This window comes from Coregonus lavaretus (genome assembly GCF_964263955.1).
Source record: "Coregonus lavaretus genome assembly, chromosome: 5".
Classification (NCBI taxonomy): domain Eukaryota; kingdom Metazoa; phylum Chordata; class Actinopteri; order Salmoniformes; family Salmonidae; genus Coregonus; species Coregonus lavaretus.
This window is the reverse complement of record NC_139992.1, coordinates 30,793,949-30,818,177: the sequence shown is the minus strand read 5'-3', so window position 1 is coordinate 30,818,177 and position 24,229 is coordinate 30,793,949. Positions and strand designations below refer to the sequence as shown.

The window sequence follows — 24,229 nt, the reverse complement described above, 5'->3', positions numbered from 1 at the left end:
TCTTTGCCTCGACATAATCCTGTCTCGGAGCTCTACGGACAATTCCTTCAACCTAATGGCTTGATTTTTGCTCTGACATGCACTGTCAAATAAAATAAGATCAATTTGTCATATGCGCCGAATAAAACAGTTGTAGACCTTACAGTGAAATGCATACTTACAAGCCATTAACCAACAATGCAGTTTTAAGAAAGATAAGTGTTCAGTAAAAAATTGATGAGTAAAAAATTAAAATAACAAATAATTAAAGAGCAGCAGTAAAATAACAGTAGCAAGGCTATATACAGGGGGTACCGGTACAGAGTCAATGTGCAGGGGCACAGATTAGTCGAGGTAATTGAGGTAATATGTATATGTAGGTAGAGTTAAAGTGACTATTCATAGATAATAAACAGAGAGTAGCAGCAGCGTAAAATAGGGGGGGGGGGGTAACAATGCAAATACTCTGGGTAGCCATTTGATTAGCTGTTCAGGAATCTTATTGCTTGGGGGTAGAAGCTGTTGAGAAGCCTTTTGGACCTAGACTTGGCGCTCCGTTACCGCTTGCTGTGCGATGGCAGAGAGAACGGTCTATGACTAGGGTGGCTGGAGTCTTTGACAATTTTTAGGGCCTTCCTCTGACACCGCCTGGTACTGGATGGCAGGAAGCTTGACCCCAGTGATGTACTGGGCCGTATGCACTACCCACTGTAGTGCCTTGAGGTCGGAGGCTTTGTCGTGCCCTCTTCACGACTGTCTTGGTGTGTTTGGACCATGATAGATTGATGGTGATGTGGACACCATGGAACTTGAAGCTCTCAACCTGCTCCACTACAGCCCCATCGATGAGAATGGGGCGTGCTCGGTCCTCTTTTTCCTGTAGTCCATAATCATCTCCTTTGTCTTGATCACGTTGAGGGAGAGGTTGTTATCCTGGGACCACACGGCCAGGTCTCTGACCTCCTCCCTATATAATACATGTTGGTATTACAGACTCAGTCAGGGACAGGTTGAAAATGTCAGTGAAGACACTTGCCTGTTGGTCAGCGCATGCTCGGAGTACACGTCCAGGTAATCCGTCTGCCTTTTGAATGTTGACCTGTTTAACTGTCTTACTCACATCGGCTACGGAGAGCGTGATGACACAGTTGTCTGGAACAGCTGATGATCTCATTAATGCTTCAGTGTTGCTTGCCTCGAAGCGAGTATAGAAGTAATTTAGCTTGTCTGGTAGGCTAGTGTCACTTGGCAGCTCGCGGCTGTGCTTCCCTTTGTAGTCTGTAATAGTTTGCAAGACCTGCCAAATCCGACGTGCATCGGAGCCGGTGTAGTACGATTCTATCTTAGTCCTGTATTGACGCTTTGCCTGTTTAATGGTTCGTCGGAGGGCATAGCGGGATTTCTTATAAGCGTCCAGGTTAGAGTCCCGCTCCTTGAAAGCGGCAGCTCTACCCTTTAGCTCAGTGCGGATGTTGCCTGTAATCCATGGCTTCTGGTTGGGGTATGTACGTACGGTGACTGTGGGGACTACGTCATCGATGCACTTAGCCAGTTACTGATGTGGTGTACTCCGTAATGCCATCGGAAGAATCCCGGAACATGTTCCAGTCTGTGCTAGCAAAACAGTCCTGTAGCTTAGCATCTGTGTCATCTGACCTTTTATTTATTGACCGAGTCACTGGTGCTTCCTGCTTTAGTTTTTGCATGTAAGCAAGAATCAGGAGGATAGAGTTATGGTCAGGTTTGCCAAATGGAGGGCGAGGGAGAGCTTTGTCCACATCTCTGTGTGTGCAGTAAAGGTGGTCTACAGTTTTTTTTCCCTCTGGTTGCACATTTAACATGCTGGTAGAAATTAGGTACAACGGATTTAAGTTTCCCTGCATTAAAGTCCCCAGCCACTAGGATGCTTAAGGACTTATACAGCTCATTGAGTGCAGTTTTAGTGCCAGCATCGGTTTGTGGTGGTAAATAGACAGCTACGAAATATGTAGTTGAAAACTCTCTTGGTAAATTGTGTGGTCTGCTGTTAATCATGAGAACCTTGAGACTTCCTGTGGGGCCTTGTATAGAGAGGTGTGTGCCTTTCCAAATCATGTCCAATCAATTGAATTTACCACAGGTGGACTCATGTCAAGTTGTAGCAACATCGCAAGGATGATCCATGGAAACAGGATGCACCTGAGCTCAATTTCGAGTCTCATAGCAAAGGGGCTGAATACTTATGTAAATAAGGTATATACACTGAAAAATCCAGAAAATCACATTGTATGATTTGTAAGTAATTAATTAGTATTTTATTGCATGACATAAGTATATGATACATCAGAAAAGCAGAACTTAATATTTGGTACAGAAACCTTTGTTTGCAATTACAGATATCATACATTTCCTGTAGGTCTTGACCAGGTTTGCACACACTGCAGCAGGGATTTTGGCCCACTCCTCCATACAGACCGTCTCCAGATCCTTCAGGTTTCGGGGCTTTCGCTGGGCAATACGGACTTTCAGCTCCCTCCAAAGATTTTATATTGGGTTCAGGTCTGGAGACTGGCTAGGCCACTCCAGGATCTTGAGATGCTTCTTACGGAGCCACTCCTTAGTTGCCCTGGCTGTGTGTTTTGGGTCGTTGTCATGCTGGAAGACCCAGCCACGACCCATCTTCAATGCTCTTACTGAGGGAAGGAGGTTGTTGGCCAAGATCTCGTGATACATGGCCCCATCCATCCTCCCCTCAATACGGTGCAGTCGTCCTGTCCCCTTTGCAGAAAAGCATCCCCAAAGAATGATGTTTCCACCTCCATGCTTCACAGTTGGGATGGTGTTCTTGGGGTTGTACTCATCCTTCTTCTTCCTCCAAACAAGGCGAGTGGAGTTTAGACCAAAAAGTCCTATTTTTGTCTCATCAGACCACATTACCTTCTCCCATTCCTCCTCTGGATCATCCAGATGGTCATTGGCAAACTTCAGACGGGCCTGGACATGCGCTGGCTTGAGCAGGGGGACCTTGCGTGCGCTGCAGGATTTTAATCCATGACGGCGTAGTGTGTTACTAATGGTTTTCTTTGAGACTGTGGTCCCAGCTCTCTTCAGGTCATTGACCAGGTCCTGCCGTGTAGTTCTGGGCTGATCCCTCACCTTCCTCATGATCATTGATGCCCCACGAGGTGAGATCTTGCATGGAGTCCCAGACCAAGGGTGATTGACCGTCATCTTGAACTTCTTCCATTTTCTAATAATTGCACCAACAGTTGTTGCCTTCTCACCAAGCTGCTTGCCTATTGTCCTGTAGCCCATCCCAGCCTTGAGCAGGTCTACTATTTTGTCCCTGATGTCCTTACACAGCTATCTGGTCTTGGCCATTGTGGAGAGGTTGGAGTCTGTTTGATTGAGTGTGTGGACAGGTGTCTTTTATACAGGTAACGAGTTCAAACAGGTGCAGTTAATACAGGTAATGAGTGGAGAACAGGAGGGCTTCTTAAAGAAAAACTAACAGGTCTGTGAGAGCCGGAATTCTTACTGGTTGGTAGGTGATCAATTACTTCTGTCATGCAATAAAATGCAAATTAATTACTTAAAAATCATACAATGTGATTTTCTGGATTTTTTTCTCTCACAGTTGAAGTGTATCTATGATAACAATTACAGACCTCTACATGCTTTGTAAGTAGGAAACCTGCAAAATCGTCAGTGTATAAAATACTTGTTCTCCCAACTGTATATATACAGTACCAGTCAAAAGTTTGGACACACCTACTCATTCAAGGGTTTTTCTTTATTTTCACTATTTTCTACACTGTAGAATAATAGTGAAGACATCAAAACTATGTAATTACACATATGGACTGATGTATTAACCAAACAAGTGTTAAACAAATCAAAATATGTTTTATATTTGAGATTCTTCAAAGTAGCCACCTTGATGACAGCTTTGCACACGCTTGGCATTCTCTCAACCAGCTTCACCTGGAATGCTTTTCCAACAGTCTTGAAGGAGTTCCCACATCTGCTGAGCACTTGTTGGCTGCTTTTCCTTCACTCTGCAGTCCATCTCATCCCAAACCATCTCAATTGCGTTGTGCTCGGGTGATTGTGGAGGCCAGGTCATCTGATGCAGTACTCCATCACTCTCCTTCTTGATCAAATAGCCCTTACACAGCCTGGAGGTGTGTTGGGTCATTTTCCTGTTGAAAAACAAATGATAGTCCCCCTAAGCGCAAACCAGATGGGAAAGCGTATCGCTGCAGAATGCTGTGGTAGCCATGCTGGTTAAGTATGCCTTGAATTCTAAATAAATCACAGACAGTGTCACCAGCAAAGCACCCCCACACCATCACACCTCCTCCTCCATGCTTCATGGTGGGAACCACACATGCGGAGATCATCAGTTCACCTACTCTGCGTCTCACAAAGACACGGCGATTGGAACCAAAAATCTCAAATTTGGACCATTAGACCAAAGGACAGATTTCTTCCGGTCTAATGTCCATTCCTCGTGTTTCTTGGCCCAAGCAAGTCTTTTCTTCTTATTGGTGTCCTTTAGTAGTGGTTTCTTTGCATCAATTCGACCATGAAGGCCTGATTCACATAGTCTCTTCTGAAAAGTTGATGTTGAGATGTGTCTGTTACTTCAACTCTGTGAAGCATTTATTTGGGCTGTGGCGGTCCTCAAGAGAGCCAGTTTCATCATAGCGCTTGACGGTTTTTGCGACTGCACTTGAAGAAACTTTCAAAGGTCTAGATATTTTCCGGATTGACTGACCTTCATGTCTTAAAGTAATGCTGGACTGTTGTTTCTCTTTGCTTATTTGAGTTGTCTCTATTACCAAATAGGGCTATCCTCTGTATTCAAAGGCACACCTTTTAACTGAAATGCATTCCAGGTGACTACCTCATGAAGCTGGTTGAGATAATGCTAAGAGTGTGCAAAGATGTGATCAAGGCAAACGGTGGATTTTTTAAGAATATCAAATAAAACATATATTTTGATTTGTTTAACTATTTTTTGGTTACTACATGATTCCATATGTGCTATTTCAGGTTTTGATGTTTTCACTATTATTCTACAATGTTAAAAATAGTCAAACTAAAGAAAAACCCTTGAATGAGTAGGTGTGTCCAAACTTTTGACTGGTTGTGTGTATTTGTATAATTTGCACAAAAAAAAACAACAAAAAAACTGTTTTCGCTTTGTCATTATGGGGTATTGTGTGTAGTTTGCTGCATTTTTTAGTTTCGAATAAGGCAGTAACGTAAAAAAAATGTGGAAAAAGTCAAGGGGTCTGAATACTTTCCGAAGGCACTGTACAAATACGAACATATTAACAGCTCAGGATTCAGAAATGCAGATATGATACACATATCACTATAGAGCTGTAGGAGAAAGAAAGAGTGTACACAGACACATATACACACACAGTAATATTCTCCCTGTTGTATGTGAACCACTTTGCCTCTTTCTCCACGGCAAAGATATTATCGCCAGCTCTCTTTTGTACCTACATGTACCATATAGCTCTAGGAGAAACTCCTCATTGTACTTTGCTCTAATCAAATTAAAACATGTATGAGACACAACTCCTCCGAACATCACACCGAACCTCAAGGATACGGGAGAGATTATTGAAATTCAATGAGATGTAATTGAATATTTACAATCGTCTTGACAATCGTAGGCTACACGAGCACATCACACACGCATGCAAACACGCACACAAACACACACAAACACCAATGAAAAGCACACGGATCCTTTCAGGAAACTCACTTCTCATTTGCATCCTTAGAAAACGTATCTGTTAACAACAGCTGTATGTATTAATCTCCAGCTGGTGTTGGTGGAACAGGCTGATCCAGTCAGTAAGTATTAGGAAGGAACGTCAGGCAGCCAGCCAGCCAGCTAGTCAGACTGGTCCCAGTCAGTCAGTCAGTCAATGAAAGTCTGTCAGTCGGACTGAACAGCAGAGAGCCAAGTGTGGGTAAGAGAAGTTCAGCATCTGGATCTGAACAGATGTGAATCTGGGCAAGTTGGGGGTTAATCTGGAAGGTGTAGGCCTTCACTCAGAGCTTAACACAAGACCTTTGAAGCCTCTTTGAAGGCTTTGATTTGTGTCTTTCATGGAATCAGAGCCCCTGGCTGAAAACCAGGACCTTGGACAGCATCACCTAATGTAGCGGGTGTCTGATTATGTGGTGCTGTCCAAGGGACTGATATCATCTATTTTTATGTGTTTTCACTTACATTAGATCCGTAGTCCTTTGCAGGGTAACCCTTTGCAAGTTCTTCAACATCATAATCTTACAGTTCATTAAATATTGACCAGGTGTACTGTTCTGCATATGTACCGTATATTCTTGTATAACTATGGAATCCCTTCCACCATAATGCATACAGACAGCAGCATACACACATGGAGTCAGTCACCTTCTATTATTTCTGTCCTAACTGTCACTCTGAGCAAATGCCTTTATCAACTCTGCATCAATACATTAATATGTTATTGTAATCAAATCCCAGTAAGACTGTCCATAAATCATTTGATTTGGTTTACTTATGTATATTAGGTGTTTACCTATTAGATATGTATGAGGAACTTACATGTGGACAATTAGACACTGTAAAGTAGATGGTCTAGAAGAAAATAAACAAATATTTCTGGCTGTCAGTTTTTGGCATATGGGACAGAACAATTAAATAAACATAATACAAAATAAGGTATGATAAATCTTACTTCCTTGAATAAATTGGATGACTTTGAATACCAAAGCGTCTATATTAGCAAGTGATGGTTCTTTCATGTATTTAATTTATTCTTAAAATACTTATTGATAAAAAAGTATCGAATGTAAATGATTCTAAAACTTTTCCCGCAATGCCTCCATTCTTCACATGTCATCATCATCTTCTTCGCTCAGGACTGGAGGTCAGCATTGTGCGACAAACACAAGCACCAAAATAAATGAGATATTAGAGAGAAATATTCCACACCTTTTACAATGCAATACTGCAGCCATTAGCAGGTTCCAAAGGCTGCTCATTGACTAAAGTGACAAAATCTCTGTCTGCGATGAGCTCAATTCATGTTGTAATGTAATTTTTCATGTTTTTGATAGATTGTGACTCTCAGGCCGGCATTCAAACAGTTGCAGATAAAGGTCAACAGCATTGAGGGTTCAGTCAGATTGTTTATGCTGTATCAGAGTTGATGACCACATTAAAACCGTACACTGCAAGACACTCTCACAAGACACTCTCACACACATTCTGAGTGAACTCAAGTGCATTTTGTCCTTCATCTGTAATTGATAGATTGTGAGATTAGAAGTATGAGAGGAGAGAAGCTACTTGTCATGAGAACAGAAAGAGAGCAGGACAAACCAGCGTTAGAGAGCTTGTTTTTCATGTTCTATGGCTGCCATTTTGTGACCACGTTATTCATGTCGAATAAGGTTCTCTACAAAGGTACAACATATAAAACTGTTAAATATATACGTTTTAGGCCTTTCAAAATCAATTTAATGAAATTTGTCTTTCCCCCGCAATCAGAAATGACAGTTTCAATATTATATTTTTCATTGATCAGTAGTTTTACACTTTTACCATTTTTACTAACCATGCTTATTGCAATGTGTCCCAATTTGTAGCTATTGAAAAATGAAAATCAGATTTTTTTTATACACAGCTATGTTTACCTATATCTCCAGTTTCAAAATACAGAGGTGGGTTTAGTCAGAGAAAAAAATGTCAGCAACGTTTTTAAATGTAACTCCTTTGATTGTATACGTGTCCCACTAGACTCTATAGTCTATGTTCGAAATGGCATAAAGCCCAACATCTACAGCTATGAGGGCAGTCATTGTTGTGTAGCGAGAAAAACAAGTATCCATTTCTCTTTCCCAATCTGGTCCATCTCGTTTTACAATAAACTGTTCTTTTTAACCTCTTTGGTCTATAAGAAAATGAAGAGTGCCAAAGGTGTACTCCTCCAGCAGAAGGACTATTCACAGCAGAGCAGAGGGCAAGCAGTGAGCAGTAGGATCTGGTCCAGTCTGGTCCATAGTCTGGATAGATCCAGTCCAACGTTTCGTCCAGTCCATAGTCTGGTGCTAGGTCAGACACATCAGAGAGCCTCGAGCCTGGTTCACAATAATCCTGTTCTTTGGGACACATCTCTCTGTCCCATTACAGTCTAACAGAAGCAGGTGAGGTTGAAGTAAGTGGGAGTCCTCTGTCCGCTGAACATTAGCAGACAGTAGCTGAACAGTACAGTAGTCGATCCAAAATGGCTCCATAGTTACCACTCTCTTCCTCTCTGGACAAGGCGCTGATGGACACCAGACCTCCATGGCACTAGAGGGTTCTGCTCATTTACAAAGCAGACGGACGGTAATAGGAGGAGGCAGACGGACATGTTGATCCAATGACAAACAGTGGGTAATCTACAGCGGATGGTCATTGGTTGGTCGGAGCCGCAGAGTGGTGGAGAATGGAGTCAGGGCACAGGACAGAGTCAAAGATGAGACCTCGCTCTTGACTTCAAGTGACCTCAAACCCTCCGGAATTGGCTGTCGTTGAATGTGTTTAAGAGACCTGCGGATCAATGAGAACACAAGTTCTGTCAGAGTACAGGATAATCAATGCTAGCTTATGACAGACAATCCTTAAACAATGCTAAGTTGATAACACTTCAAAACATGCTAAAGAAATCAATGCTTGTGGTAGAAGTTGCCCAGGCCCTAACCACAGACAGATCTAGGATTAGATTACCAAATGCCAAATCTCGTTGAAATTGAAGTGGGTGAAGAATACCTTAGACTAGTTGTTAGGGTCAACATCTACCTATTCCACAATGATTGTCCCTAGATGAACGTTGTATTTTTTACTCTCATTACTTTTTACTCCCTAATAGGTACTGTATGTGGAACTTCTTAAAATGTCTAGACAGTCCCATACTAATCATTGTCAACAACAGTATGTTCTGGCATCCAAATATTGTGAATTCTGCTGGGGCATTAAACCCAATAACAAAACAAGTGTTGCAGTGCAGAACTGTAAAACAATTAATCAGCCTCACAGAATAAATCTGGAGAGAGAAAAAAATCGTGTAGTTCGTCGGCATGCCATCTGGCCTATGTGTGGTCTCCAGCCAACTTGATAAAGGCATTGATGCCTTCCAAGATTGCCGGGGCTGCTTAATTTATAATAATGAACTCTTGACAATTACACAGAGTGCAAATTGCCATGAAACGGGGCAGGAGTTAGATTAAAACTGGGGAGATCTGGGGATAAAAACAACAGGAACGGAGCAATCAGTAACTAAATGAACCTGTGTCATTTAATAGGATAATGTCACAGTGTAGTGTAGTCAGTGGCTGCAGGAGAGAAGGTATGGAGGGAATGACCCAAGAGTATACGGGCTAAGAAGAGGGGCATGTCTCCCACTAATACGCCCAGTGCAGCACCAGCCAACGTGGCAATTAGCGCCATTTGAGATTCTGTAATGCTGCCCCGTCATTATGGCAGTGACAGTCATGCTGCCCTCTAGTGGTGAAGTAGTGATTACACTGAGACTGCATTACAGTAACACAACGGATGGAATAGGCAACAAAAGTGGTGGTACGACATGGAAATGAGCATTCATTTGTTTGTTGGTTCATTCATTTGTTGATTTGTTTGTTAGTTCGATCGATCGTTCATTAATTCATTAATTCATTCATCAATCCATCAATTGACCCATTCATTCAACACAGGCTAATGGAGAAAACATGACAGCCTAATACAGTGGTGGCAACGTGTCTCTGTGATATCTCAGGAGAATTTGAATGCAAATTACTTTAAATAGACCGCAGGCAGTGAGAGTCTGTCTGTGTTGGCTTCCCTCTTTCTTCCACTACAATATCTCTCTCACACTGGCCGTGGTAAAATGTAATACTGTAAATCTTGCACACAAATATGATCTCTATAAAAATGGAAACTGGCTATTAATGTGGCAATGAATATGGGCAATTCTGACCTGTAAATAATATGTATAGGCACAGCATGATTATTGAATAGGTTTACATAAAAAATATGTTATTTCTTAATCTTATACTGTATCTCCAGTAACAGATTTATGATGCTTAGGAGAATACTAAAAGTAATCCTGTTGGCCAAACAGATATATTCTGCTTTAGCTGCCCAACTTTCAGGGTGACCCAAAACAAGAGCATCAATGAGATGTCACTTTATTGACAATAGCACGAGGTATAGCATTTTCACGGCACAAATGTTGTTAGGACGTGACAAAACTTCTGGGAAATTCAAATGGCGTGGAGTACTGTGCTGTTACAGGGAAACAGAACGAAACAATCAATAGTTTTCAGTATTCTCCTGAATAAGAAAAACAATTTATGGAAGTAAAATATTTCCTGAGGCCATCCCTCTCTCCCCTCCCCCATTCATCTCTCTCTCTCTCTCTCTCTCTCTCTCTCTCTCTCTCTCTCTCTCTCTCTCTCTCTCTCTCTTACTCTCACTCTCACTCTCACTCCCACTCTTACTCTCTCACTCTCACTCTCACGCTCTCTGTCTTCCTCTCCCTCTCTTCCGCTCTCCATCTTCCTCCCTCTGGGTGTGTAGCGAAGCAGGGGGGTTGAGGAAGATCCAGGACCCAGGACCCTTCAAGCGGAGCCAATGGATGAGACTATTACTTTCAGCCCCTGTGTGTGTGTGTGTGTGTGTGTGTTGGTTCTTCTATCCTTGTGGAGACCTAAAATCCCCAAAGGTCCCCAAAAGGATAGTAAAAAAAGGAAGGTCCCCTCGTGGGGACATTTCCCACGTTCCCATGAGGACAAAGGCTATTTTAAGGTTAGGTTTAGGGTTAGAATTAGGGTTAGGGGTTAGGGTTAGGTTTTAAGGTTAGCTGTTCAGTTTAGGGTTAGGGAAAATACATTTTTGGGTCCCCACGAGAATAGTAAAACAAACGTGTCTGTGTGTGATGTGTGTAACAAAGGCTGATTTGTGTCCCAAAATAGTAACCAAGGGTTAATATGATTTAGATTGATAAGTGGCAGAGCGTGTAACTAGGCCTATATTAAAGTGCCTGAGGAAGATGTGATCAAATGGTTGAGGTACTGTATGTTAGACACATTAGTATGATTTAGATTGATAACAGAGAAAGTAGGACTAGTAGAATCAGTGCATGAGGAAGATGTGATCAAATGCTACCAGGGCTGATTGAGGATCGTTATGTTAGACGTGTGTGTTTGATATTCCCCAGACACTCCCCATGTTCTCTCGGGAGAAGGAAGTTCAAAGCTATCGGTACTGTAGCTCTTTCATATTACATTTCCTCTACACATCAAATAAACTAACGCTGTTTTAAGCCCAGTGTAAATACACATCACACAGTGTACAGTATATTAAGACTCTGGATAAAAATTTTTTTTGTGCACAGTACATTAGGTCTCCAGAGATCAAAGTGTGTGTTTGTGTACAGTATGTTCACTTTTAATCCACTATATTGGATGAAAACATGGTCACTCAATGAGTGCATACACGGTATTGTTCCCTGGGGTACAAAAATATCAAAATATAAATAATGTACCTTAAGAGGTACACATAATGATCTCACATAGTACCTTTCAGTACGTTTTATGGCAGGGCTTCCCAAACTCGATCCTAACACTACACAGCTGATTCAAATAACCAACTCATCCTCAAGCTTTGGTTTTTTGAATCAGCTGTGTAGTGCTAGGGCAAAAAAAATAAATGCACCCGGGTGCGGGTGGGGGGCCAGCACCGACTTTGGGAAACCCTGTTTTAGGGTACATATGCGGATAAAGACTATAATGGTACATTTTTTTACCCCATATTTAAAATATAAAGGTACAATCATCACACTCTCACTCTCAAAAAAAGGGGTACAAAGTACATTTCTGTTTCATTTTTACATTTTAGTCATTTAGCAGACGCTCTTATCCAGAGCGACTTACAGTTAGTGAATACATATATATATATTTTTGTAATTTTATTATAAAAAAAATAAAAAATAATTCAAACTGGTCACCCGTGGGAATCGAACCCACAACCCTGGCGTTGCAAACGCCATGCTCTATCAACTGAGCTACATCCCTGCCGGCCAATTGTGCGCCGCCCATGAGTCTCCCAGTCGCGGCCGGCTGCGACAGAGCCTGGATTCGAACCAGGATCTCTAGTGGCACAGCTAGCACTGCGATGCAGTGCCTTAGACCACTGCGCCACTCAGAAGCATGTTTCCCAGGGTACAAACATATTTTGTGTACCCTCAATACCCTTAAATACTTACCATAAGGTACAATTATGCATTTTTTAAATTATATTGGAAGAATGGCTTACTGGGGGCGTGGCTTTCAGATAGTTATTTTTGGCTACCTGTGAGTGGAAGTGTTGTACCAATTGAAGTGGTCAATGTTAGAGGTCAATTTTTGGCACTTACAAGGAACAAAAAAAGTACTATCTGAGGTATGAACTGGGGTACATTTATGTATCTAAAAGTACCACTCCAGTGACAAACGGTTGTACTACTTTAGGAACAATTCTAAACCTTTATTTCTGAATGTAGGTAGCATAGTAAGTTGGATATTTCTGCTCTTCTATACAGTATCATCTCACTCACCACTTTATGTCTGTAAGGGTGTTCCACCCATGTAGCTAAAATTAGTCTGAACCTAGACATACAGTAGTGTCTGAGATACATATAGGATGGATGAATCAACTGACAGTAAACATAAACAAAACATAAACCGAGACTGAGACTATCGACTGTAGAGTTTGTCCTTTACAAATAATATAGTGAAATAGCACTGTCTTGCTTTACAACTGGCTTCAGGCATTTTCATCACAAGATAAGTAAAATTTTCTATGAGACTTTTCTGTTTCACCAAGACATTCTGGCAGTATCTAGACCAGTCTATACAGTGGGGAAAATAAGTATTTAGTCAGCCACCAATTGTGCAAGTTCTCCCACTTAAAAAGATGAGAGAGGCCTGTGATTTTCATCATAGGTACACGTCAACTATGACAGACAAATTGAGAAAAAAAAATCTCCAGAAAATCACATTTTTGGATTTTTAATGAATTTATTTGCAAATTATGGTGGAAAATAAGTATTTGGTCACCTACAAACAAGCAAGATTTCTGGCTCTCACAGACCTGTAACTTCTTCTTTAAGAGGCTCCTCTGTCCTCCACTCGTTACCTGTATTAATGGCACCTGTTTGAACTTGTTATCAGTATAAAAGACACCTGTCCACAACCTCAAACAGTCACACTCCAAACTCCACTATGGCCAAGACCAAAGAGCTGTCAAAGGACACCAGAAACAAAATTGTAGACCTGCACCAGGCTGGGAAGATTGAATCTGCAATGGGTAAGCAGCTTGGTTTGAAGAAATCAACTGTGGGAGCAATTATTAGGAAATGGAAGACATACAAGACCACTGATAATCTCCCTCGATCTGGGGCTCCACGCAAGATCTCACCCCGTGGGGTCAAAATGATCACAAGAACGGTGAGCAAAAATCCCAGAACCACACGGGGGGACCTAGTGAATTATCTGCAGAGAGCTGGGACCAAAGTAACAAAGCCTACCATCAGTAACACACTACGCCGCCAGGGACTCAAATCCTGCAGTGCCAGACGTGTCCCCCTGCTTAAGCCAGTACATGTCCAGGCCCGTCTGAAGTTTGCTAGAGTGCATTTGGATGATCCAGAAGAGGATTGGGAGAATGTCATATGGTCAGATGAAACCAAAATATAACTTTCTGGTAAAAACTCAACTCGTCATGTTTGGAGGACAAAGAATGCTGAGTTGCATCCAAAGAACACCATACCTACTGTGAAGCATGGGGGTGAAAACATCATGCTTTGGGGCTGTTTTTCTGCAAAGGGACCAGGATGACTGATCCGTGTAAAGGAAAGAATGAATGGGGCCATGTATCGTGAGATTTTGAGTGAAAACCTCCTTCCATCAGCAAGGGCATTGAAGATGAAACGTGGCTGGGTCTTTCAGCATGACAATGATCCCAAACACACCGCCCGGGCAACGAAGGAGTGGCTTCGTAAGAAGCATTTCAAGGTCCTGGAGTGGCCTAGCCAGTCTCCAGATCTCAACCCCATAGAAAATCTTTGAAGGGAGTTGAAAGTCCGTGTTGCCCAGCGACAGCCCCAAAACATCACTGCTCTAGAGGAGATCTGCATGGAGGAATGGGCCAAAATACCAGCAACAGTGTGTGAAAACCTTGTGAAGACTTACAGAAATGTTTGACCTGTGTCATTGCCAACAAAGGGTATATAACTAAGTATTGAGAAACTTTTGTTATTGACCAAATACTTATTTTCCACCATAATTTGCAAATAAATTCATTAAAACTCCTACAATGTGATTTTCTGGAAAAAATGTCTCATTTTGTCTGTCATAGTTGACGTGTACCCATGATGAAAATTACAGGGCTCTCTCATCTTTTTAAGTGGGAGAACTTGCACAATTTGTGGCTGACTAAATACTTTTTTTCCGCACTGTATGGCGTCTGGTTGTATACTGTGTGTGTGTGTGTGTGCGTGTGTGGCGTCTCGTTCAATCCTCTGTGTGGATACAAGGCTCTGTAATGGGTGTAATACTTTAAAAACAACATATAACATATAATATATATAAAATAGAATTGCAACACTAATGTACAAGATCATATTATTACCATTGTATCACTTGTCAACATCATGCTGCAATACTATTAATCTGTCAGAATCATAAAAACAACATGGGTTAGGTTAGATGTTTGTTTTCCCATTATGTTTTGATGCCGATTCCTGTGTTGATGGATTCATTCTGTACCTTACTTTGTGGATAATGCCCAGCATGGTTTAGAGTTGGTTGTGTAGGTTGTTCATGTCTGTAGTAATGGACCGGAGGTGGTGGTTGGTGGTGTGGGCTGAGGCTGTCTGTCAGGGTCATCAATGCTCTCCTCCGCCATGGGACTGTCAGAGGAATGGAGGATCCACAGGGACTCCAGTCACGTCATAGAGCCTGGAGGGAAATCACAGAGAGGAGGAAAGGGAAGAAGTCATTTTGTAGCTCTGGTAACTTTTTCAAACCAGAGTGTTACCACAATTGACCAATAGAATTAGAGCAATATGGTCAAACGCCTATTCTGCAGCTACCGTAAAGAATAATACAGTAACACAAAAATCAATGTGAGATCTCTCTACAAGTTTTCCAAACCATAAAATACTTTTCAAAATGGAGGAGGTTATGTGTGTGTGAGAGTAAGTGTGTGTGTGTGTGTGTGTGTGCATCATTACTGTGTGTGAGCGTGAGGGTATGTATCTCTCTCTAGCTAATGGTTTGAAGCGTGCAAGGCTCCTCCATGCAGTCTCAGACTAGGGAGGGAGGCTTGGCAGAGGTGGCTAATCGTTTGCAGCGGCTGAGTCTGTTGCATGGCAGTCGGAGCATCTGTCCTCTCCGCGGTGATTCTGTTAAAGCCTCAACTGGATGTGTCCTGTACGGCATGCCAGCAGTGTGTGTGTGTGTGTGTGTGTGTTCTGTCGTACCAGCCGGGCCCAAAGGGATCAATTACACAAAAAGGTAAGGCAGGCCGTATCGTATCAAACCCTGCTCTACCAGCACCACACTGCCGGGGCTCCCTCCAGTACCCACAGCCTCCAGTACTATGCAGCCTCTCTAATGTGTTAGCTAGGACTGGGACTATGGATGATCCAAATTCAAGGGATTTGTTACACACTCTGGTCAACACAGTCATACAGTACAAATACACTCCAAGAAAAAAAGAGAGCACCTTTTGTTTCTAAGAGGGTAGTGTGTGCGAATATAAACGCGTGTACACACATACACACGTACAAGCGTGGTTTCCCACCCACCCACATGCAGTCTATTTATATACCCACACACACGCATGCACGCGCAAACACACGTTTGTTTTACAATCCTTGTGGGGACCAAAACATTTATTCCCATTCAAAATCATATTTTCCCTAACTTCAAACCCTGAACCTAATCCTAACCCTTAACCTAACTCTAACCTTAACCCTAACCCTAACCCTAACCCCAAAACCCTAAAACTAAACCTAACTCCTAAACCTTAACCCCTAACCCTAATTCTAACTCTAACCCTCATTGTAACCCTAAACCTAACCCCTAAGCCTAAAACATAATGTTCCTTGTGGGGTACGGCGAAATGTCCCACATTTTTTCCTTGTTTTACTTTCCTTGTGAGGACTACACACACACACACACACACGCACACGCACACGCACAAGAAGAACACCAAGAAGAGGTAACACCCCCAGACTCCATTAAGACTGTGGGATCACCCTTTCCTCCCAATCTCCTCAGTCCTAACACACTGAGTCCTTCACTTCCTTGATTAGCAACCCCTCCACTCCACGTCTGCTGCTGTGAAACAGCCCTGATTACAGTGTGGTGCATAATCATAGGCTTTCTCTCAGTGGATGCCACCGACACCACTCTCCATTCTGTAGTTAAATACCCCAATCAGGAGCGAGCTAATGGATTCACTGATTTAATTCATCATCCGCCACTTAAGAGGCTACCCCTCTATGTATGGTATAATCAGTGTGTGTGTGTGTGTGTGTGCGTGCGTGCTCACGTTTGTTTGTGTGTTTTAGTTTATTAGGATCTGCATTAGCTACTGCACATGCAGCAGCTACTCTTCTTGGGGTCCACATAAAACGTACAAATACATGACAATTATAGACATAGTTATAGTGTGTGTGTGTGTGTGTGTGTGTGTGTGTGTGTGTGTGTGGCTACCCCTCCATGTATGGTAGAATCATTGTGTGAAGACGAGAAGTAGCAAGTGCCATTTAGGCCGACAAAGGAAAGTGTGTGTGTGTTTGTTGTGTTAAATCATTTTCACTGAGTCAGGTTGTTCATTTGAGACGAGACTCACTCTCCATTTTTCTGAGTCAATGTTTGTTCTAAATGGAACTGAACAAATCTTTTCGAAATTAGTTGTATAACAAGTGAGGGTTTCGGTAGCGCTTTGAGGGATAGCTTTTAGCTGAGGAAGTGTAAAAAACGTGCAGGGCTTGGATATACTGTATACTGCACTGTTGTATGCACCTCAAGAACCACTGCATGGTGTTCCAAAGACAAGAATTCTCTTGAGAAGGCGGTTTTCCGCCAGGAGAAAGCAAGTTCATGACATTATCACTTCCTGCCAAGATTAAATGTTCTCTTGAAAACCTCAGCCTTCTCACAAACGTAACAGGGTCCAGAACCATGAAAGACAATGGTCACTACTTGATGTGCTCCAATTTGAAAAATTACTTGTAAAAATGTATCTGTCAGACTGATGGGCTCAAGCATTTTCTTTCCCCTTCTCATCTCTTTCTCCGTCTCATCCTTTGCCTTCTCCCAAACTCATTTGAATTGTTCATCCTATTATATTGTCAAGATATAACCTAAGGTGATTCTTCTCACCCTTTAACTTATTTTTACCAGCATGCATTTGCTCCCTGTGATGAGAAAGAGAGAGAGAGAGAGATAGACAGTTCTCTTTGTTTTATCTGCCAGTACAATGGAGGAGACAATAATGTGAAGCATCTGCAGAGAGAGAGAGAGAGAGAGAGAGCGCAATAAGCAATTTAGCTTAAATACATTTTGCTGAAAGGTATCAAGGATGACTGCTGAAACTAATATTATTTCATCATCAGAGAGATGTCTCTGAAATGCAGTTAACCATGTTAGACATTAGCGTTTAACTCTGCTGCCGTGTGGGAGAAATACATATTTAAATTCTCTGTGAGGGTATTGGGGTGGGTACAGTACTCAGTCAATGCTAAATTGGACTTTCATTGGATGATGAATATGTAGGTACGGTAGTCCTTTCCTGCGGTCAATGACCAAAAGCGCCCTCGTTGGCCTCATGGGTGGAATGTTATTAATATTTTTCATAATTCATCATTAATAACGTTTTTTTTTGGGGGGGGGGAACGAAAATCCAGTGTTTCTATGTTAAACAGTTGTGTTATATTTCAGTCGTCTGTGGTGTATATAAAGTGTAATATTGGGATGCAAACTCAAAATTGAATACATTTAAACTCTATATATGACATGGTACAGATGTCTTCTTTTTTTAAGCCCATAACCATCGTGTGAGGTGTATACTTTTGTTTCAAAGTAGATTTATTTAAGACCTTCTAAGAATCACTCTGTGTGACCCTGATTTAGCCCACTGAAGGAAAAGTTACTTTACCATACATTTACTGTACGTGAAGAGGGGCAGAGGGAGAGAGTGATTGGCCTTTCTTTCTCTTTTTCAATACTCTGCAGATGACACACTGAACTGTCATTTCTTTATAGCTGATTCATAACTATCAACATCCACACACACTGTGAACCACAAAAAGCCTCCAGGCCTCAGAAAGGATCAGAATAGGTCACCACTGTGAAGCCAAACAAAAAGTATGCATCAATGAGATGGTTGGATTTGAAGAAAAGTCATAGTTTTTACCACATAAAAAATAGAAAAAGATTGGCAGGCCAATGAACTGTAAGCTTTGTCAAAACCTGAGAGATTGGCTGTACATGTCACAGAGGCAGGCAGGCAGGCAGGCAAGCAGAGAGAGAGAGAGAGAGAGAGAGAGAGAGAGAGAGAGAGAGAGAGAGAGAGAGAGAGAGAGAGATAGGCACTAGAAAGGCGGGTAGGCAGGCACGTAGGTTGGCAGGCAAACACGCACCCACGCACACACACATCCAGCCAGTGCGTCACTTCACACAGACAGCTCGTCCCTAGCCAACTAGGGCCTCTGACTGTCCGTTTGACGTACAATATGGAGCAGACATGAATACCTGTCATCTCTCAGCCTCTCAGAGCCAACGTCAACACAGGATGACAAACAGCCTTCTAACTCGGGTCGAAATAGACCCACCCAACCTTCTCTCTATACCTCACATCTGTCATTCACAACAGACCTATAGCTCGGGGATTTCTCTGTGTGATAGATATACCTGTTTTTTCTCAGATAATAAATGGTTGAGGTCAATCATCAAGGATAAGGTTTTCATATGCAGGTAAACAGTAGAAGGTAGTTTGTTACAAGGGGGTACAGGCATTGGTCTCAATGGAATTTCCCAGTTTAAATAAAGGTAAAAATAAAATAAAAAAGTGCTTCTGACTGTATAAGGTGCTGCATGGTCAATCCGATATCTGCATAGGCCGTGCAGCATTTACGGTGATACGGCCTCTGCAGAAGTCAGTGCATTCATACTTCTTGCGCTTTGCGGAGCAGCGCAGAGCTGTTGTGAACGAAGTTGTGAAGGAAGTGAGTTTGTGTTTATACAGGACCTCCCGCCCCCACCTACCGTCAACCAATCATGTCAATGCGGAGCGATACGGAGCCCTCCTCATTGTTACAAAATTTGGGAGCGCACAGCGATGCGGTACAGAGCTCAATTTTGCCTCTGCATGCCTCTGGAGGCTCCGCAATTGTGTCCCACCCTCTATACGGAGCCTCCAACCACATGTGCAGATGAAGCATAAATTGGCTCTAAGTCGCTCTGGATAAGAGCATCTGCTAAATTACTAAAATGTCAATGTTAATGTCTATAGTATGCAATGCTATAAGAGGTTGGTGGGGCTCAACTTGCAAGAGAGAGACTCGATAATGAACTGTATCAATTGGATTAAACTCTTTAAAAATGCTACACGGATCTGAGACACGGTGCCGGTGTGACTCGGCGCATCTCTTCAGGAGAAGGAGTAAAACAGTTAGACTCAGCTGATGACTAAAATATGACAGATACATTAATGATGGGGCCTACGATGGTCAGAGTTCACAAAGGGCGGGTGGGGAGGCAAATTGGGGAGAGAGAGAGAGCTGCATAACGAATGTGCCCAAATTAACTGCATTTAATTACTAATGAGTGGAAGGTGGGGTGGAGGCAGGAGAGTGTTTGGGACACGGGGAGAGAGGGAAGTGATGGTGGGTGTGTGCACTGTAAAACTTTTCCCTGTAAATGTACAGCAATATACTGGCAGCAGATATGCCAGCTAAATAAATTAATTAAATTCATTGAGGGTAGGCAGGGTTTGTATTTTACAGTATTTTTCTGTAACTACATGGGATTGGTGCAAGCAGGTTGACTGCTAGGTAATGTGTTTTCATATTACAGCATATCAAATATATACAGTATGTATATACATATACTGTATATCAAATATGTATGAATAACTTCTAGAGGCCTTAACAAAGGCTTCCAAACTTGCAGTGACTACAGAGCAAAACAGACCAAGGACATAGCAAATACGCAACCGTTAAAGGTTTGAGGCTTGCTGCCACGCCAATCTGTCCCCTACACACATTTAGTTTACATCTGAGTCATTTAGCAGACGCTCTTATCCAGAGTGATTTACTGTTAGTGAGTGCATACATTTTCATACTGGCCCCCCATGGGAAACGAACCCACAACCCTGGCGTTGCAAGCCCCATGCTCTACCAACTGACCTACAGGGGACTAGCATACTACTACCACATATTAGTTAAATTGGTACAGCACTCTCACTCATAGGTGGAACAAACATAGCCTCTTACAAGGCATGCCTCAAAATATGTTAATGACCCAGAAACAACAATACAATGCAACCATTAGAGGTCAAAAGGTTTTTCATGATCCAAAAATACGGTACACTGTAAACCCCAAGGCATTTTTTACTCAAACACTTCTAGTAAGTTGTACTCAAAGTCAATGAAATTACTACTTAAAAGGTTTATGTAGTACTGACTCAAAACTAAATGAGAATTCACACCAACTACATAAAAAAAAAGATATGATAACAACTTTTTTCCCAGCATGCTCTACTGCAGGTGGATTTTTTTTATTGTTTTTAATATCTGTGTTTTTGCATGTACATTAAGTGATTGATTGAATAAATGTTATGCTACACAAAGATAAATAATTGTTTTCTAAACTAATCCAATCATTGCACCCTTTACTGAAATGGTTGTTCCAGTTTAAATGGCTTAAATAGCTTCCTCCCACTGTTCTTAACCCTGGCAGTCATTATGAATAAATGTTGTTGGATAGCCTTAACACTGACTAGATTCCAATAGCAATTACACATCACTTTGCAAATAAATTGTCCAGATATCCTGGTTGGAAGATTACTGGAAAACATTTTGGCAAAATTTGTGAAATTTTGCAACCCTACTTGCAGGCCTGATGTGACCTGTAAACTATTAGTTTCAGGCAACTGTATAAGGCCTTATGATACATGTAACTGTTCACCTATACTGATAATATTCGCCTACGAACTCACTTGGGGAAGGCCACAGGATTGAACACTATCAAATTCAACAATGATGTCTCTGTCACTAACAAGTCATGGGTGGTAACTCTACAATTCAATTGAAAAGGCAAGGCACACTGAGAAATTATTGGTGTGACTTAGTGGGGGCATTAAATTGAAGTATACCTTACAAAACAATCTGCATTTGTATTACTCATATGAAGGTAGTACTGATAACTTCAGCTATTTAAGTTTATTTTTAAGGTAATCGGTTTCCTCAAAATATTTGAGTAGCCAGAACTTATCCGGTTTTACAGTGTAGGGTACTGTATTCTGTGGGGTGAATTACAGTACCATTTGAAATACACAACTTCTTTAAGGTAATTTACTGTTAAACCAAAGTTTCATTGGAATTTACTATGTCATTTAACAGTTAAGCCTAAAACCACCCAGAGTGCATTGCCATTTACAGCAATTTACTGGAAATAGTTATTACAGTACATTGCTGTCAGTTGTATAATACTGTAAAAACAAAAATATTGCGCCTGTAATATGGGTCATATCTTTTGAAGTGTTTGGGCCAGAAACAAGCTGTTTTCTCTGTAGTAATGGTGCAAACATCATGGTCACGAAAATGCATGTTTATTCACTATGGCACCGAGAGGCTGTGGTACAGCGAAGCCTAATCATTACAACAATTATTATATAATATATACAGTACCAGTCAAAAGTTTGGACACACCTACTCATTTAAGGGATTTTTACTATTTTCTACATTGTAGAATAATAGTGAAGACTTCAAAACTATGAAATAACACGTGGAGTAATGTAGTAACCCAAAAAGTGTTAAACAAATCAAAATATATTTAATTTTTTAAATTCTTCAAAATAGCTACCCTTTGCCTTGATGACAGCTTTGCACACTCTTGGCATTCTCTCAACCAGCTTCACCTGGAATGCTTTTCCAACAGTCTTGAAGGAGTTCCCACATATGCTGAGCACTTGTTGGCTGCTTTTCCTTCACTCTGCGGTCCAACTCATCCCAAACCATCTCAATTGGGTTGAGGTTGGGTGATTGTGGAGGCCAGGTCATCTGATGCAGCACTCCATCACTCTCCTTATTGGTCAAATAGCCCTTACACAGCCTGGAGGTGTGTTGGGTCATTGTCCTGTTGAAAAACAAATGATAGTCCCACTAAGCGCAAACCAGATGGGATGGCGGTATCGCTGCAGAATGCTGTGGTAGCCATTCTGGTTAAGTGTGCCTTGAATTCTAAACAAATCACAGACAGTGTCACCAGCAAAGCACCCCCACACCATCACACCTCCTCCTCCATGCTTCACGGTGGGAACCACACATGCGGAGATCATCCGTTCACCTACTCTGCATCTCACAAAGACACTGCAGTTAGAACCAAAAATCTCTAATTTGGACTCATCAGACCAAAGGACAGATTTCCACCTGTCTAATGACAATTGCTCATGTTTCTTGGCCCAAGCAAGTCTCTTCTTCTTATTGGTGTCCTTTAGAAGTGGTTTCTTTGCAGCAATTCAACCATGAAGGCCTGATTCACGCAGTCTCCTCTGAACAGGTGATGTTGAGATGTGTCTGTTACTTGAACTCTGTGAAGCATTTATTTGGGCTGCAATTTCTGAGGCTGGTAACTCTAATGAACTTATCCTCTGCAACAGAAGTAACTCTGGGTCTTCCTTTCCTGTGGCGGTCCTCATGAGATCCAGTTTCATCATAGCACTTGATGGTTTTTGAGACTGCACTTGAAGAAACTTTAAAAGTTCTTGAAATTTTTGGGATTGACTAACCTTCATGTCTTAAAGTAATGATGGCCTGTTGTTTCTCTTTGCTTATTTGAGCTGTTCTTGCCATAATATGGACTTGTTCTTTTACCAAATAGGGCTATCTTCTGTATACAACCCCTACCTTTTCACAACACAACAGATTGGCTCAAACGCATTAAGAAGGAAAGACATTCCACAAATTAACTTTGAACAAGGCACACCTGTTAATTGAAATGCATTTTAGGTGTCTACCTCATGAAGCTGGTTGAGAGAATGTCAAGTGTGCGCAAAGCTGTCATCAAGGCAAAGGGTGGCTGCTTTGAAGAATCTCAAGTATAAAATATATGTTGATTTGTTTAACACTTTTTTGGTTACTACATGATTCCATATGTGTTATTTCATAGTTTTAATGTCTTCACTATTATTCTACAATGTAGAAAATAGTAAAAATCCCTTGAATGAGTAGGTGTGTTCAAACATTTTACTGGTACTGTATATATTTTTTTACTAAAATAATTTGTGCTTCATTCATTTCACCTGACAGAGGTTGGCGCGTGAAACTGAACATTTGAATCTACAGTAGGCAGAGCTATTACTGTAAAGAAATACAGTATGTTCGAGTAATTTTTACAGGAGGCTTCCAATTACAGTTAACAACCGTATTTTTCAGCATTTTACCCTTAATGCAGTGCAATCTAGAGCGTTAATTCTGTAAAAACACATTTAAGGTATTTTACTGTGCATTCTACAGTATTACTGTTCAAATGACAGGAAAAAGTCTTACAGTATGTGCGTGAGTGAAGCGAGGGAGGGAGGTTGATTTCTCTCCACAAAATACCTGCCCTTGAAGACTCCATCTGCTCCAGTCATTAGCGTTAAGAGGGAACCTTAATTCAAACTAATTGCGAGCGATGAACAGGTAAACAAACCACTGTGTTGTTGGGGAGAAGTAGGAGGGAGAGGAGAAGCGTTTTAGGTACGCTTGCTTAGGTGTACCTGGATGGGGTTGGATTCATTAATATGAGTGTTCTGCTGTCTGCTGCCAGCTAGTGTAGCTAACTCTAGGATGGAACTGTGGAACTGTCGGGAGCTAAACTGTGACTTGGGAGCCAAGTCATGGCTTGTGGTGTAGTGAGTGAGTGAGTGAGAAAGGATTCACACTGGGTTGAGGATACA

General features: G+C 41.7%; 1 protein-coding gene across 1 annotated transcript in view; it reads right to left on the bottom strand.

The window, feature by feature from the left end:
• Positions 1-7,473: 7,473 nt before the first annotated feature.
• The window catches only part of LOC311129895 (chemokine-like protein TAFA-5), a gene marked incomplete at its 5' end in the record, with an annotated part of 153,206 nt that continues 136,450 nt past the window's right edge, over positions 7,474-24,229 (bottom strand). The window contains 2 exons of the mRNA XM_084162424.1: positions 7,474-8,566; positions 14,821-15,012. Of these exons, the coding sequence (XP_084018550.1) occupies positions 15,004-15,012 (9 nt within the window). The 3' untranslated portion in view covers positions 7,474-8,566; positions 14,821-15,003. The remainder of the gene's footprint in view (positions 8,567-14,820; positions 15,013-24,229) is intronic.